The sequence below is a fragment of the Gouania willdenowi genome, chromosome 15, assembly GCF_900634775.1.
Source record: "Gouania willdenowi chromosome 15, fGouWil2.1, whole genome shotgun sequence".
Classification (NCBI taxonomy): Eukaryota; Metazoa; Chordata; class Actinopteri; order Blenniiformes; family Gobiesocidae; genus Gouania; species Gouania willdenowi.
Window position 1 is genome coordinate 17742206 of NC_041058.1, and position 17861 is coordinate 17760066.

At 37.7% G+C, this 17861-nt stretch overlaps 1 protein-coding gene across 28 annotated transcripts in view; it reads right to left on the reverse strand.

Annotated features, from left to right (window-relative positions):
• LOC114476328 (neurexin-1a-like) overlaps positions 1-17861 on the reverse strand; it is a 294357-nt gene that overhangs the window by 259484 nt on the left and 17012 nt on the right. For 8 of the 28 annotated variants that reach the window (XM_028467721.1, XM_028467703.1, XM_028467702.1 and 5 more), the window contains exons 3-6: positions 11430-11447; positions 9474-9503; positions 8832-8843; positions 8359-8406 (exon numbers count right to left, since the gene is read on the reverse strand). The exons of 5 other annotated variants lie outside the window; for them this stretch is intronic. In XM_028467721.1, the coding sequence (XP_028323522.1) occupies positions 8359-8406; positions 8832-8843; positions 9474-9503; positions 11430-11447 (108 nt within the window). The remainder of the gene's footprint in view (positions 1-8358; positions 8407-8831; positions 8844-9473; positions 9504-11429; positions 11448-17861) is intronic. 15 more of the 28 variants (XM_028467727.1, XM_028467720.1, XM_028467717.1 and 12 more) reach the window with 7 other exon arrangements.

Consider the following 17861-nt stretch of genomic DNA (forward strand, 5'->3'; position numbering starts at 1 on the left):
AAAATTGATCCCGGGACGACGTGTGGCCCCCGGGCTGCCAGTCTGTAATAGGGTGTCCATACGTCCAGATTTTCACAAGCAAGTCCTCTTTTCATGTCTTGTTTGGGTATATTTTATGTATTAACTTACAATCTCGATAAATTTGTGTTGCAGAGATTTTGTAAGTGACCTGCTGAAAATAGATTTTTTAAATCTGAGATCAAGTGGGCAGCTTTGTTTCTGGAGTCTTATATGCATCATGTTTATCCATAAACCACAGATCAATGGAGCAGTGTAGTAAAAATGAAGAGTAAAGGTAAATATACAGCATTATATAGTTGTCATTGGCTGTATATAAATTAGACATATTGGAGGCCAACTTGTCTGAAAAGTAGCTGAATATAAAATATCAGTGTAATGAGAAAAGATGAATGAACTGCTGAGGAGAAAGTCGCTAAGCCACAGACAAGGATCCATAGATCAAGAGTACAACAAGGCAGTCCCATAAGTTGTATCACATGCATGCATTGTGCAGTTTCTAACTCATTTTTCATAAAACCTGCTGCTGCAAGGATAAAAAAGGATTTCCAGTCATATACAGCCCATTGTATACGATATGCAGCCTTCAATTGGCAAATGCAGGTAAAAGGAAGGCTGCCAAACCTAATCTAACAAACAGAGCTTAACAATCTTGTGTGTATACCATATATTCTACAGTCTAGAGCTGTATGTAGGTATTTACCTAATCTATTTTATGCTACAATTCATCCCTTTCCCTCCAAAGGCCAAGAAATAGAGTTTTTCATCACTGCAATCCCTCACCATCATCGACCAGCAACATTGATCTGTAGCAGATCTCCTTCCACTCTACCTGGGGAGCCAGATGAGCCTTGTTCATATTGATCCTGCCTTTTCACTAAATTTTTTTTGGTTCTTTCTGTAAGCCGGTAAAAAAAAAAAAAATACTTGTCCTTTCTCTGATCAAATATGCCTTTGAATAATGGCAACCATTAATTCCAAAGTGGAATCTGAACATTGATGATCCACATGAGGGGACATGTATTCTGCAGAAATCCTTAGAAAAACTGACAGTGCAGGGATGATGACGCGGTATACCTTGTATTCGACTGAGGTTCCTGAGGTGCAGAGAAGCAAAACATGTCTATCCAGAAAGCAGGCAAGCAGGTCTGATGCCTTAAAATTAGTGTTTGTTTCAAGCAAAGCATGCTTGTTTTCTTTTTCTTCTTCAAAAAATGGGAAATGCTCAATTAACTTCAGACAACACTGTAAATGTTCTATTCCTCCTCTCAACATTTGATTTACAGATTGTCTCGTATAATCACACGCCTCGCGTTTTTTAAACGTGCTTCATCTGACCAGTTCTTTCCACATATTACCTCTGCTCTCTTCTAGTTTCCTTGGAACTCATTAATCAACCGTTCATACAGTCAGATCTGTGCATACGACGTGCGTTCGACCATATACACGCAAGCGTCAGTATTGATCATTTCTGACATGAGCGTACGCTACGATCCGAGCTCACGTCATGTCTGACCTTGTGTTCGCAAATCTGAGTGAGTGGATTTGTTTTACACAAATTATTAAACAAACCTCAGCCTTCATTTAAGCATATGCAAAATGGGTTATTAAAACAAAATCATTTATTTATTTATTTTTTTTTCCAATAGAATTAATTTTAAAAGAGCCCATGCTATTACTGATACCTGCACTTTTTTGGTTTACCATTGGCAGCATAGCCTCCACTGAGGCTTTTTAAGGGATTCTTTAATTTATTTTAATGTTAATGTTATTTTATTTCCATTACCGATATAAACTTAATCTTACGCGCGTCTTTCCAGAATCTCTGCTGTGAAGCTGTACGCTGCGCACACGGGGGGGCAGACGTCACCTATGAGTTTTCACACTGTATCCACCGCAGATGTGAGGATTTCCTTTCTTTTCTTGCCAGTGTTTTACCTCAGTGGGCGGGGCCTGCAAACCCAGAACATTTAAGGGCGTAACATGTTAATGCATTTATTAACACCTTATCATTTGTATGCTGGGATTGGTCAAATACGAACGTTTCATAAATCACACGAGTCCTGTCGTACGACCAAATCATAGACTATAAAAAATGGACGTGACGATCTCCCCGCTGAAGAGAAGTTTTTATTTTTAGAGCTCCCCCTGCTGACTGGCTGCAGTATAGGACATAAACCCCACCTCCTCAATGATAATGGATGGGATGTGGGTCAAACTGTAAAGTTAAAATACTCATCACATAATTGTTTTTCAAACCTAAACTCTGCTGTGATCATTAGTTACTGTGAAATTTGTTTTAAATAAGTTATTTGAGGTTGAAAAACAGGATTTTACGTCATTTATATGACAATGATTGACAGCCGCAGATCTTGCGTAGCTGTCTTTGTGAATAGCAGGTACATCGTGAAGGAAAGCCGTTTAACTAGATATTTGAGTTAAAATATATCATGGTTTTGCACTAACCTCTATGATCTGAACAAGTTGTTGGTAGAATTTCCAGCGGGAAAGATACTTCTTGGCGTAGCTGGGCTTGAGTAAGTCATCAGGGCAGTATGCAAAATTTTGGCTTCAAGAACGTTGAGTGGAAACAGCGACAGTGCACGCCCACTCGACCAAATGTGCACTCAAATTTTCACCCGTTATCACACAAGGTTTATATATATATATTCAAACACAATCCACCATCTACACATAGCTCTAATGGGATGATGTCCATTCAGACACAGTTGTGCCGGGTTGTAGACAACCCCCACTTCTGTCCCTCGTTGCATAACCCATCATACTGCTTCACACCATTTACACTGATGTTCACCCCATATATAAATATGTGCGACCAGTACAAGACAAAACCTTGTCTGTAGTGGTAGCATTTCCAAGCATGGAGGATGCCGCAAGACATTTAATGTTAACCTAACCACTAGTAACAAGTGTATCATTGTGTATCAAGTTTTTTTCCTGCAGTCTGTGCCTTCTCCTCGCCCTCCGCTTTCTTTTCTGTTTCAGGTGTCATGATGTTGGAACTGGCGGTTCCTGATCAATGGCTCACAGCTCAACTAGTCTGGGACACCTGGTTGGACTGATCAATGGTTCACGTCTCAACTTGTCTGAGACACTAGGATGGGCTATTCTTCTATCCTATTCTGTTTGCCTTACTGTTCACTAACCCCAACCAGTCAAATGGTGATGGCTGCCACCTCTGAAACTGGTTCCACTGGAGATTTCTTCCGATAAAGTTTTTTTCTTCCCACTGTCGCTAAATGCTTGTTCATGTGGATCTTGTTGGGTTCTTTCTTTCTTACTGTGGACTGAATTTATTTATTTTTGTTAAGGGCTTTGAGATGACTTTGTTGTAATTTGCACTAAATACATAAAGTTGAATTGAATGAAACAGTATTTATGTATATTGTTCAATAAACATTGTGTTTATCTTTCTGTATATTTTCAGAAGACTAGTGGATCACCACAGCGCCTTTTACTTTGCTTATTTGTTGCTCTCCTGAGAAATGAAAAAGAAATAATCTGTGTTTTGTATCCTTTTCAAAAGGGGAATTTTTTTTTGTCCGTCTTTTCAGCAGTCGTGACTTTTGTTTCCTTGTTGCCATGGAAGTTGCAGACTATTTGTCATGAGAACACTTAAAATTACATTACATTCCTCACAGTTAAGCGCTTATATTGTTTTTCACACACTGATTTAGAAAATAAGCTATTATATGAGGTAAATTAGTTTTGACAGAAATCTAGTGCAATTTATTTGCAAGCTCAAACAATATTACAGCTATTGTTTTTGTTTCATGCAAAAAGGAATACTTTCCAGCCTTATTTCCAACATATAATGAGGGAATGGAGATGAGCATTGAATTATTTCCTGTATCTGATTCATTAAAGTAAGGAAAGGATTACTCTTTTAGCGTCAGTGACTTTAAGGGTGTAAGATTGGAAGCCAAAAGTTGATTTGAAAATTCATAAAAATACATCTTTTCAGCCGTCAAGTGTTGATAAGCTGTACTCACATGTTTCACGACACAATTTACATGATCCATATGATTATCATTACAGTATGTAATACATCCTCAATGTCAGCATGGACTGATTTGTATCCTTTTTACTTAGCAATTAGGGTTTTCCTCTGCTTCATTTTCCCCCACAGTTAAAACAAATAGTGTCCAAATAGTCAATAGTTTTGCACTACTTCTGATTAAAAGCAAACTTCTACAGTTTGTCTCATAGTTGAGATAGCAACCAGACAACGGTGTTTCTTCAAAAACAAATACATCTTTGTTCTATACATCCACAATATAGACCTTTTTTCTTCTAACACCCGCAAGTCCCAGGATATTTCCATGTGTGAGAACATGACTAATATTCGCACACTGTTACCTCCTACACTTACAGTGAATTCATCGCCTTTAACAATTTGCCACTTCATTTGTCATCTATTGCATGCAAAAAAGCCAGCAAAAGACATAAATGTTTCCAAAGTTACAAATAACTCAATTAATCTTTTTTAATCGATTACTCTATAAATACTTTGATCTGTAAGCATTTTTTTTTTTTTTTTAAAGGAGACAAAGCAAAATAAAGCATTTTAAGTACAAATAATCAATGATTTGCTTAAGTAATCCATAAAATATCCTAAAATTTGGCACAATGGGATGAAAAAAGATAATTTCCTTCTTTTTTTTTCGTAAATAGAAAGCAATTACATTAGGGAGTCAACTAAAAGCCCTGGTGTACCTATAAGCCATGCAGTCTTGCACTGCCTGTAGGACCTGTTAAGCTACACGTGGTATTTTATTGTGATGATAGCAATTAAATACCCCAGTGATGTGTGCCAGTGCTATAATGACTTATCCCACAGTGTGCCCTGCTCTTTAAATATAGATAGAGACAACGTTTTTGAGATACATCGTCACATCTGCAGCTGGAAGCAGCACAAAAACACTAGAAGGCCCCCAAAGGGCAAACATTGAAGCTATTGAAATGCTAACAGAGGAGGACCTCAGGTGAAGCTAACATTACCCATAATAGTTCAGTTCACACTATTGTTCTGCAATTTATATTGTGTTTGTGACCACAGTACGCAACCACAAAAAAGGTTCACGTTCTACAACACATGGGGAAACAAACCACATCTCAAAGTAGAAACAGGGGGCCGACATGGTGGATATTAGCTTCATCAGCGATATCCTGATCCCTCCCTGTGGTTTCCCTCTTGCCACATCCAAGCGGGGGTACAGCAGAGTGAAAATCCAAGATTCAGCTGACACCTTGTAGCTATAGTGAATTAAAACAGTGAGATTGAGTGCTTCTTCAGGGGCTTCAGCCACCCCCTGTGGTGTTGCTATAATTTGGTGTGAGAGTATGAAAACATATCAACCATCACTGTATGACCACCTGCCCGTTACTAAGCAAGTCCGCCTTTAGCTGCCCCATACGCATCAAATGGTGATGTGCTGTGTATTCTGACAGCAGCATTTTCTCAGAGGAATAGTTTTAAAGACGCTCTGACCAAGATGTCCCATCATCACAATTTCCATTAAGAAGTGACATAATAAATGATGCTTAATGAAGGGTTGGGGTCAATTATATTTTTCAGTTACAATTATGTCTTCAATTATCCATGTTCAATTACAATTCAATTACGGTTACAGTGACCTGCATTTTTTTTTCCAATTACAATTATTTTTTAATCCTCAGAAAGTCAATTACAATTACATTCTCAATTATTAAAAGTTCAATTGCAACTAATCACATTACTGAACATGAAATACATCACCTAATAAAAGTTAATATTCCTCGTGTTAGCTTTCTCTTAGCATCTCTTATGATAATGGGTCCTAAATCAGTTGTAAAAACACTAAAATTATTTAAAAAAATGTTTTTAATTTATTGTTTACCTTGTTAGGCTTCCTAATAAATACAAATATAGGTTTTAATATTTTTGGTGTTGGTGGCTGAGCCTTTTTTGTGTCAAATGGTAAAATGTGGGAAAGCTTAACATTACACATTTTAATAATTGTTAACTACATGTGTAGAACTGTACATAAAAATTTAACGGTTCCCAAGTTTTCCGTAAAATCACAATTACTAATTTTTGTAGAATGTTCATTGCAATTACAATTACACAAAGTCAATTACAATTTAATTACAACAGCAACATACTTTTAAAATCACAATTAGAATTTTAATTATGCCATCATTGCAAATATAATAATAAATAATAAATAATTATAATTGACCCCAACCCTGGTCCCCACCCCATAGGCTATTTAGCAGATTGGGCAAAACTTTCAGACTAAGGCTTATATTTTCCCCTTTCTTGGAGTTAAAGTATAACTAAACTGAGGTTTTGGCTGATCAACAAATGCCTTGATTATGGGTGGGGCTCTTTGAACACTTAATACACGCCCAGTCACTCTTCCCCAAATCTTTAAAGACTAATCAATGCTATGATAACTAGCTACTCAATACTCTCCACCTCTCTGTTCACAATTCTCTCAATCCAACCTACGCACCATAGATTTCAGAGTCGACAGGTGCTTCTTTTTATAGGAGGCGTGGGGCCAACAGTGGTGGTTTGTGACATAAGAAGCCACCAAATCATCTTAAACTTAAATTGTAATAACAGATAGTGTTGGGAAATATATCAAGATTCAAGATATATCAAGTTTTCTGTTTTGGCAATATAGAAAATTACAATATTGCCGATAGACATATTTTTATAGCTTATTTTGTATCAAAATACTTGTTTTAGGAGTCACTCCTTTCTCTATTTCTCAGAACAGCATGAAAAACACAGTTAGATGAATTTCTGAGTGCATCCTATTCCAGACCTTCACCTAGACAAGTCACACTACAGAACTCACTCACACATGCTGTCCCTCAGAGGAGAAAAAGACTAGACAGGCACATGTTGTGCAGCAGTTTGTTAATAAATGTGGCTGTGTGGCACTTTGCATCAACAAATTTAACCCAGAATTGATTTTCTGATCAGACTACATTTGAAATAAAATGGTCAAGATTTATATTGTATATCAGCATTTTGAGAAAAAAAAATATTGTGATGAGTTTTGGTCCAAATCGCCCAGCCCTAGTAGCCAGGTTTCAACCCATAGAGGGTAGTCACTCTTATATGTTTAGAACAAAATGTGGCAAATTGAAATACTGCCGAGTATCAACCAACAACACTGTTTTCAGCAGGAAAAAAAAAAGTGTTTAGTTACTCTTGATTTGGTTTTTTGTTGAAACAGAAATGTGCATCCCTTGCAACATTCTGCCACTTTTATGCAATGCAAATTTGCAAGCAAAATGTAGCTTTCTCTGAGAAAAGGTTTCAGCCCTGTATTCAGTGTGAATTTCTCTGTGTCACATGAGAGATTACATAGCGGGTGATGACCTTTTCATCAAAATAAGAGGTTCACACATCAAAAAACATCACAATTTTACAGTCTGACATGGCTTTAGAGCGATGGATGTGATGTTAAGGTTGGAGCTAACCTATAGTCCTTAGTGCAAGAGGAGCTGTTTGTAGCAGCTGTGATTCAGTCAATGCTGGAATTTCTGACAACGTCAATCATAAAGACTCACTTTGAATAGTAGGAGTCAAATCATACCCTACGGCAAAAAAGAATCGACAGATTCACAACCTGACCGCTTCTTGCACAATTTTGTTGCAGCGCTTAATTCATCTGGTTCATTATAACTAACGTTTTGGGACCCCTGGATTGCAGCACCTGTCAGTGGTCATATTGTTATGGCTGAAATAAATAAATAAATAAATAAATACATAAAAGATAAAACAATTGACATTTTCATTCTGTTTGTTTGTATAATATAAGGTGCATGCAGTAAAAGCCATCTTGATAAAAATCAAACCTAAACCATCAACAAGCGGTGCAGTGATGATGACACTTACCTTAATAGATGGACACGACATTGTTTACAAGTTACTATGGCAACAAGTCTTATTGTGTGTGCATGCATTTGTAATATGAAAACTTGACTTCACAGGTTGTGTGTGTGTGTGTGTGTGTGTATGTGTGTGTGTGTTACATAATAATCATCTCAGTTGAACTTGAAGACTTACCTGCTCAGATGATCCTTAACAAGTACATGACAAATGTAGAATTTACCATAAAAAAAGTATATTCTGCTTGTTGTTATATAATGAATTTTAATCTTTACAGATTGCATTAAAAAAATAAAAAGTAAAAGCAAAAAACTGGACCAAATGAAGTGTGACGTAACAGACATTACAAAATTAAAGTGTATAAGCTATTAACATGTGGCTTCGCCGCAGTAACAAACTGAAAATAAATAAATGAACACAAGTTTTACCTGGAATGCTCAGTAGGGACCTGAGAAGCCAAGATTCCGCTCTCTGCCCTGAGGAAGAGAGTCAAATGGGAAAGATCAGAAGTCCACTTACCCCAGAGGGAGGAAGAGGTGAGGATCACAGCCAGGATGGGAGGCCCACAACACTATGATGAAGCCTCACGCACAGCCACACATACCCGTGGTTACCCATGGGTGGTGTTCAGAAACTAGGACAGCAACTGTTGTGTGCATTTGCCCATGTACGACTGAATAATGATTCCCATGCATGAAGCAGAAAGGAGCAGGAGGGCCTAACGTCCATGTGTGAATGCAAAGCCAAAGCAGCACCTACCTGTCAATATGTTTTATCAATATTTCAGAATGATAAAATAGACAATGCCAAATACCTTATCTTTATCATCCAGCACGAGTAAATTGTGCCACAAATACTGCTGTGATGCTCTATAAAATTCAGAAAATTCAAAGGGTAGTACCTTTACTTTTACCTATGGGATTTGATGAAATAATCCATGTAGAAAGCAGATTCCAGAAAAACGAAAATAGGGGGAAACAAAAGGAGAGGAGACACATAAGTGCCATGGTCACTTTGGACAAGGACAGAGAGAAAAAGGCTTGATGGCTTTGAATATGTAAAATATACAGAAGGTAATGTGTGACCTAAATGAAAATATTACTTAAACGAAAGAAAAACAATCCTTGAGGTGCCCGCTGTGGTGCATAATTATAATAATATGCCACACCACACAAATGGAGCCATATTTGCGCAGGCGTTCTCTGCATGCACTTACAGCAGCAAGGACGTCTAAAGATTATCCTTCGAATTTAGTAAAGCTACTTTCCTCTGCCATGCATTGCACACAGAAAATGGTAATGGAGGCTTTAATCAGATGAACACATTTAAATAAAACAAAAATAAATAAAATAATGTTGAAATATTATGAAGTAGCCCATTTGGAAAACTAAACATGATTATAAAAACCCACAGTATAAAATAAGAGACTGTAGCTTCAAGCCTGAGTCTTGCACAGGATGTTTGAGTTACACACTTTTCTGATCACAATGGGAGCAAAAGGGGACAATGGACAAACAACAGGAAGAAGGAACAGAGCTCATACCTTGGTCGCCCATCATCAGGTGTGCCGGACCTTGAAGGAAAACAAGAGCACAGTCAGCAGAGAACAAGGGATCGTGGGAAGCTGCAGGAAAACTGACACACAGGCATCTCTCTCAGCATAGATGTCTGTGTTACTCAGGGAGTTTGGGGTTTGGGAAAAAGTGGTGCGGAAAGATGCACATACAGGGATGAGGAAGATGAGCATTTATTCAACCTGAGCAGGTTGCAATGCATCATCAGCCACTTACGAGATGTTCCTCAGAAATCTATTGTCAGCTTCACTCTCTAATTCCAGATTCCACCTCATTCATTCAAACATGTTTTGTTTTTGCTGTGTTTTTGAATATGATGTTGATATGATGTTGATATACACAATCATTTTATTACAGATGAGCAAAAGTAATAGCAATGGTAAAACAGTTCTATGGTTGACATTCCTTAGTTGTGAAAACCAAATGGCGTTCATGCAATATAAATACAACCAATGGTACACAGGGTTCTCACCAGCGCTGTTGAGCCCAGGGGCCCCCAACATTGTAATTTTGCTCCCCTACGGAGCAATGGCGCCCCTACGTTCAGTTTTCAGCAACATGGGTGGGTTTTCTGTTGTTTTTTTTTTTTTATCGGTTATTGTCGTATAATTGTTACACACTTGGACACAAAAGGCACTTCCAGACGTGCGCGGGTTGTTTAAACTCTTTTTAATCTCCATAACCGAGAAACACACACATCAGCCGCACCGTCAATTTAATAGAGGCGATCTGCTCGGTTGCCCCTGTCTTTACCCAAGGACCTAGAGGACCCCTGCCGCCACTTAGCTGCCCCCAATGCTGCCTGCCCTGTGTACTTACTCCACTTGGTAACCGTAATTACCATCCAATATAAACAGTGTGCTTCAACCAAACGTAGTGTGGAGCGCACATGAAGCTGCTCGTCATGTTTCTAACTCACAAGATCATTTTACATGCACGGACGTGAATACCGTCTGATTGAAACGTGTTTGGCCCTAAAGAGACATCAGCTTCATTCTGGTCGGACTGGTTTGGGCCTCGTTCTTTCTGGCCGGAGCATTTTTTTTTGGCCAGATTAAATATGTGCATCCTCTGCGTGTGTGCGCATGCATGTGAGTGTCCTCCGTCTGTATGTGTGTGTGTGTGTGTGTCTTGGAATCAGTCTTTTGAATGAAATATTATTTCTTGTCTATACAGTGTGTGTGATTATTTTTTAGTGGGGGATCTATATATATGCAAGAGTACTCTAACTACATTCATCATCACCTTCACCAAGGCTGGAACAAAGATTAAAAAACAACAAAACCAAACTCAACTTTAGCAACAGTGACGCACGCTCGCTCGCGTGCCATGCACTTCCCTCATGCTGTGAAAAATTCCTGGTAAGAACCCTGGTACAGGTCGGCTGGCATCATAAAAGGTAGAATACGGTTACATTGCTGAAAATGTCTGATTATTTTCAAGATAAAAAACACAAAAGTACCTACAAAATCCTTGAAGCAACTTGACTATTGAGTTAAAACTGATTAATATAATAGCTGTTTCAATTACACCACATCACAAACAGAGCTTAATTTTCTCCCATTCTTTAAGAAAGTTTGGCAATCAACTTATTTGTGCAGTTCGGCCACCTTCGGGCCTTATGTTTATTTATTTAGTTATTTTTGCTTCATTCTTTCCTTTCCACCTTGTTTGACCTGTCGCTAAAAATGTTTTTTTGACATTTAAATTTCACAACATCTACTCAATCCAATCCAATGTTTTCCTCTCCGGGATGACTGAAAAGCCGAAATGCAAATAAAACAAATTACTACCAAGACTTACCTCTTCATCAATAAGAGGACCACTCATATCACAAAACATTAGCTTGAAAGGTATAAAACAACCCAGTGTGATGTGTGTAAGTGTGAAAGGTTGTGGTTGGAGGTAATATCTATAATACCCACCTTCAGCATTGCTCTCTTCTGGAAGCAAGACGGCAAAAAGAAAGAGAGAAAGATATTCATTAAGCAGCATGCAGACTAGTACTGGCCTATGCATGTATTTACCATGCAAGGCAATAAACATGTCATGCAAAGTGACCTATTTATAGTAGGCAAAAATACTGTAAAAATGTTACTTTAATACCCTCAACTTTTTATTTTCTATATTTTTGTTGTTCTATTTAACCCTGACCTGAAATACAGGACAGATTTGAAACACCTTTTCTCTGAATGTTTATTCGTTGAATTATAACCTTCAAAAATTTGTTAGCAAGTCTGTTGGCAACAGATACAACTCACATCAAAGTGTAACATTTAGGAACCATTATTGATCATAAGATGGTAATGACGAATCAAAACATCTTCCTATGGGATATAGATTCATGAAAGTATATTAGGATGACTTTCCTTTTAGTTATCAACATATTTACGTTATCACTGAATAACTCAACCTAAATCTGCTCTACATGAATCAATGCGCAACAAGATAAAATCACCTAAACAATTAGAGATGGTGGTGATGAAAGCCTCTAAAGCTTCAGTGTGAAAAGTGAGATATTGTGGGGCTGAACAATAACATTCATTCCTGTGATGTTGCCATAATATACCTAAGGCACTGGACCAGTGAACAACATACTGTCAAAGCAAAACAAAAAAATAAAAAACAGAATAAGACTCAAGGAGATGTGAAGGTGTTGAAACTGTGAGGTAAAAATTGTGGTGACCCAAGGCAAAAGTACATGTTGGTTTGGAAATAACAGGAAGAATGTGTGTGTTAGCAAGGAAAAGTCAATGGTTTGACAGGAGAGGAGTGTGAGCACAAACATGCAGATATATTAAAATGAACAATGATTATTAACAGGTTAGACGCTGCCTACAGAAGGGAAACACATGGTCAGTCCGCAGTTGTCTATTCACCGGATGTATTTATGCTACAAATTACCAAAATTCAATAAAGAAAAAAATACACATGCATATTCCAACTTACATTTATCCAAATCAATAAATAATAAGGCCATGCAGTTAATATTGGACAGAAGCTCCGTGACAAAAAAAAAACACTCCTACCTCTGGAATATGGATTCTTGCCCAGATTTCAAGCTTTTGTTGGAGCCAACACTTACCATTACCTCTGGATGCCCCTCCAAATCAGACCCCATGCACTGAACCAATCCAATTACGTATAGTTTATATAGACAAACCTTTGTGGTTAACATGGCAACGCCAAATTCACCCAATTTGCTTGGATATCCTTCTAAATAGAAGTTTCCTTTTATTTACACAATATGAGTCACAGTAGGGTCTCATTTATCCAAGCGCCTCTAGACTGAGGTGTGGATACACAAACAAATGTTGAAACAAAACCTGCATTTAGATTTCATTATCTGAATTCTGAGCGACACGTCGTGCCCGCGTCTTTTCACCCTCAAAACAGAAAAGGACATTTAGATAAATGAGACGATAGTCAAACATATCCCAGCATGCACTTTGTTAAAAAAAAAAAAAAAAAAAAAGAAAAAACATCAGTTTGATGATGAAAAGCACGAAGCTGAAAAAGCATTCAGACAAAGCAAGCATGGAGCTGTCAGCAGTAAAGAGAAAAATGAACAAATGGGCAAAGTGAAAGACTACACCAGAGTATTTGCTGATGCCAAGACCCTCCAAACACTAATGCTGACTCATCGCTTTTTTTTTTTTTTTTTGGTACAGTAAATAAACCACTGAACTGTGTGTTTGTGTGTGTATAGTGTTGTTCATCACATGACATTTTAATGCAGAATGACCCGTGCAGGAGGAGCCTTTTAACATAGATATAGGGTTGTGTATAAGGTTATTCTGTAATTAACACTCTACGATTATAATTCCCTTCCTCTAAGCGCTTGTAATCAAAACACCATTTAAATCCATTTTCATCAGACAATTATCAATTATTCCTGTTGTTTAAGCACAGCCCGAGAGACGTGCTGCGTTTATTATCCTTTTTATTAAAGCTGATCCCAGCACAATATTCCGATGTGACAGTGAAACCCTCAGGGGAACGACTGGACGTAAACAGAGGCATTGGATTTGTAATTGTGGCATGATAAAGTAGTAGTGATATCTAGCTGCTGCCTGAATGTGATTTGATGAAGGATTACAGTGCAACCTTTTATGCAAATTGTATCCAGCAGTGGAAGAGCAAATCTCACAAATCAAAATTCGAGCAAACCTTCAGCGGGGGCCAAAGCTAAACGAGGTTTCATCTGCTGGTCTTCAGAAAGCAAAGAGGATTTTCTTTAACAGCAATATCACCTGACTGCTACCATTAAAACAAACCTCCCCATCCTCACTCTCACACATACCCTCCCACACACACGCACACACACACACACACACACACACATACACACACTGTTTCCTTCACAAATGCACCCAGCTGGTAACATTCTAATCCAACAACGTAAATCCATTTAATCCTCTTGACAAAGTGATCCCAGTACTATTGTGTTGGTAACACTACACTAAAATGCACTCTACTGTCTATCAGACAATCTGCATTTCTGCCAGTCAAACGTCGGTGATCATGGACGTCGTGCACACTGGCGCACAGAAGACTAATCACATTGCAATGCATTGAAAATGAAACAGCTGGTACACAACAACCAAAGTAACAATAAAAATGATTGAGCACGTCCATGATTTTCTGACCGTCAACAATTCTGACACCTTGATGTATTCTTGACCACTACAAGCTCAAATGTCTGACAAGTGATTAAACCCAGACTGACAAACCATGAAAAAAATAAATAAAAAAAAAGTATAAACTCACTTCACGGAGAGTATTACACAGCATCAGCAAGACTAAATGTCATTAAGGCCCATCCGTCCTGCAGTGAGTCTGGAATCAGACATTGGTAGAGGATAGCAGAGGAGCAATCCAGGGTGATGCAATGTTTCATATAAAGAAGCCGGTGTCACATCCACTCCACACAACATCCAGCAGTAGATGTAATTCATTTTTCTCTGTCATTTGACAAGTTTTAGACGCCGCTGTCTCCCTGAATCAACCCTTCCAACTCTCTTCTTAATGTTGTCAGATCTGCACTTTTTCAGGTTTGTTTGAATTTTGCTTTTGTGTCTTACGTCCTGCTTTTATATTATTAATAACAATTTCACACTTCACACAAAGCAGTGAAATGGATAAAGCGATGTTCAAAATTGTATCTGAAAGCTGCGCAATAACAATGTTATTGGTTTTTTTATACACTTTAAAAAAATATTTAAAGTCTATCTGAAGCTTTGTTTGTTAATGCCACAATGTCTAATTATAATTTATAGTATATAATAATTGTATTGCCCATGCACAGGTACAAGGGAATTGCACATGCCCATCCCAACAACATCCAACTATACTTCAAAGATTCAAGCCAAACAGACAATTATAAAAACAACATTATCTGATGAAATGTCATTAGAAATGTAAAACTACTCAAATGGGAAAATCCAAAAATATGTTCATTGTGCTATCAGTGCAATTTAACAAAGAGGTAAAACACATAGTAGATCTATAAAGCGTCATACTCTTTAATTAATGCAGTTAAATTAAATTTTAAACAGCTGCAGATTTTTGAGAAAGAAAAAAAAAAATAATAATAAAATAGGTCAACTGCAAATTTAAATATGAATACTTAAAAAGTTTTTCCAAGAATTCAATGGCAAAGAACTTCAAAAAAAAAAAAAAAGCCTGAGGAAAGCCCGCTGGCTCTTTGCTTTCAAATATTTAAAACATTAACAAATTATTTAGCTGATTTAACAGTGTGAGATCAGAGATAAACTGATTGATTGTTTAAGCAGGGTATAATTATGGATTTTGTGGTGAAGATTACATATGTGAGGTTATTTTTTTTTTCACTACACTGTGACAGTAGTTTTATAGATTACAATTTTAAAAATAAAGAACTAAATGTGTCAGAACAGATCAAGGCAAGGCCGTTTTGTAAAAAAGTGAAATAACTTATTTCTGATAACCAGTAACTTCAAAGTGTAAAATCCTCAGTGTATTCCAATAAGTGTACATCTTTTTCTAAAAGTTTGCTTTACGATTGCCATTCAAGGGGTTGTAATACCATCGCTATAAATTCAGAGAAACATAAATTTACAGAAAACAACAGACAGTAGGATATCTATTACCAGCTGCAGATTATGATATATAGAAGCAGGAAGGCTCTTCTGAAATCCCTTGGTGCACAGGCACTTTAGGGGAAAATGTAAAAGCCTTAAAGCAAAGGTCAGAGCTACCAGAGGATCGATTTGTTGTTAAATTACAATCCGGACGGAATCAAGAGTAATGAGCGATCAGTGAGAGCACATATTTTATATCACAGCCTGAACTTAAAGCATCTTTCTATAGAGGAGTGTGAGTGGCATCTCCTCCATTATCATTATTTGTCTCAAACAGCAGTAACCAAGTGGCGAGGGAGGAAACGAGGCTGCCGCTGTGATGGAAACTGATAGCTCCCAGAGCTCAGGATGTTTCTACTCTTGCTAATTTCTGCTCGCCACAGCTTTTCTGACCAGTGGCGCCTTAAGTAACTTCCACAAGACAAGGCACCTTTTAGTAAATCACTGTGCTCATGAGTTTTCATGAACTTTTAATAGACTAGAGAAATTTATCTAACAACTGCTCGCACTATTCAATATTATTATTATTTTTTTTTGTAAATACAAAACAATTACAAGACATAAAAAGAAGTTTGTTGCTACAGTATAGTTCCGGCCTCGGACCCCAGACAAACCTGACTATAGTTCTGGTACTTCCTGTGCGCATGCGCAGTAAGCCTGAACGTTAAATGCGGTGCCTTACATGCATTGGTTGAATATGAATATGAATGACTTCATACGCAGCTGTAGTGAGGAGGTGGGTTAAAAACAAGGTGAGCTATCATGATTGGCTTAGGCGGCATCATGTTTCATGGTAGCCAATCAGAGCCAGTGTTTTTACACATGTGCCAGTACACACGCCACACAGATTGGATGAAGCAGCACAGATGACGAGCGTGGAGCAGTCCAATGAAAAGTTGGCATTTTTAAAAGTGGCGATACAAGCGCTACTTTAAATTAACTGTAGTCAAAGGCAAGAACGTGCATGTGAAGTGTACATTATACCCAGGAGTGAAGACTGTCGACATCCGTTGTACGCAACTCAAATTTAATGAAGCACCTCACGACACACGCATCTAAACAATCTGAATTCTTTGACATATAGCAACTTTTTGTTAACAGTAACGCAAATAGTTACTTCCCTTGGTAATGAGTTACTTTTATTATAGAGTAATTCAATTACTAAATCAGTTACTTTTAGGATCAAGTAGTGAGTAACTATAACTAAGTAATTTTTTAAAGTAACATTCCCAACACTGCTGCCGGACCCATCCTCTTCTAGCTATAGCCCTAACCCTAACCCAGGAAATACCCTAAAATGTTTTTTTTTTCACATATGTATTTTTAAAGGTGGAATTTGCCGTGTTAAATGTGTAAAAATGAAAAAAAGATATAAGTAAAAAGTGGGATTTGAACCCATGCCAATGGAAGGAAGAATCCTTAGACCACTCTAACATAAGCACATTACGCGAACTTATGTAGAAAATATCCGGCAGTGACGGAACTGCACATGCGCACAGGAAGTGTCGGAACTGCACATGCGCACAGGAAGTGTCGGAACTACAGTCTGGTTTGTCTGGGGTCCAGGTCCGGGTCTCCAGACACTACGTTGAAAGTCTGCCAAGATTTGGGTTTGTAAACAGTTGCTGGGTTTCCATGACAGATTTTCGCAAAATAAAAGCGACATTTGTTTCTATTGAACGTTGTTTTGGGAAGAAGCCTCGTAACTCCCGTGAAATCTCATCCCGCAAGACTTCGCTGCAGAAAGACGGATGCTCCAAACATTCCTTATAACACTCCGTATTCCTTTGTTGTTTCACGTCTAATGTGGCAGTAATAATTTTAAAGTATGATGCAAAGAAATGTCCCGGTCTCCTCTTCTGTTTTCAGCGGTCCTGTGACGTGTATTTGCGGAAAAAGTGTTTCCATAGCGCTTTTGCGACACATTACAATATCAAAACCTCTGAATTCCTTCTCTGAAAGCGTCAAAACTTTTTAGGGATATTTGAGTGTTTTTTTAGAAATTCAGGTGTTTCCATTACCACTTTTTATTGCACTATTTAGATGTTGCAAATTTCCAAGGGTAATGAAAACACAACTAGTGAAGGAAATCTTTTTTTTTTTTCTTTACAGCGGTGTCCACACTTTTTAATTTGTTTTCAAAAGGCCATCTACCCTTACAGATGAGTATCAGAAAATATAATAAAAATATAGTATTGACTAGCCAAAATAACATGTTTAACATTTCAATTAATA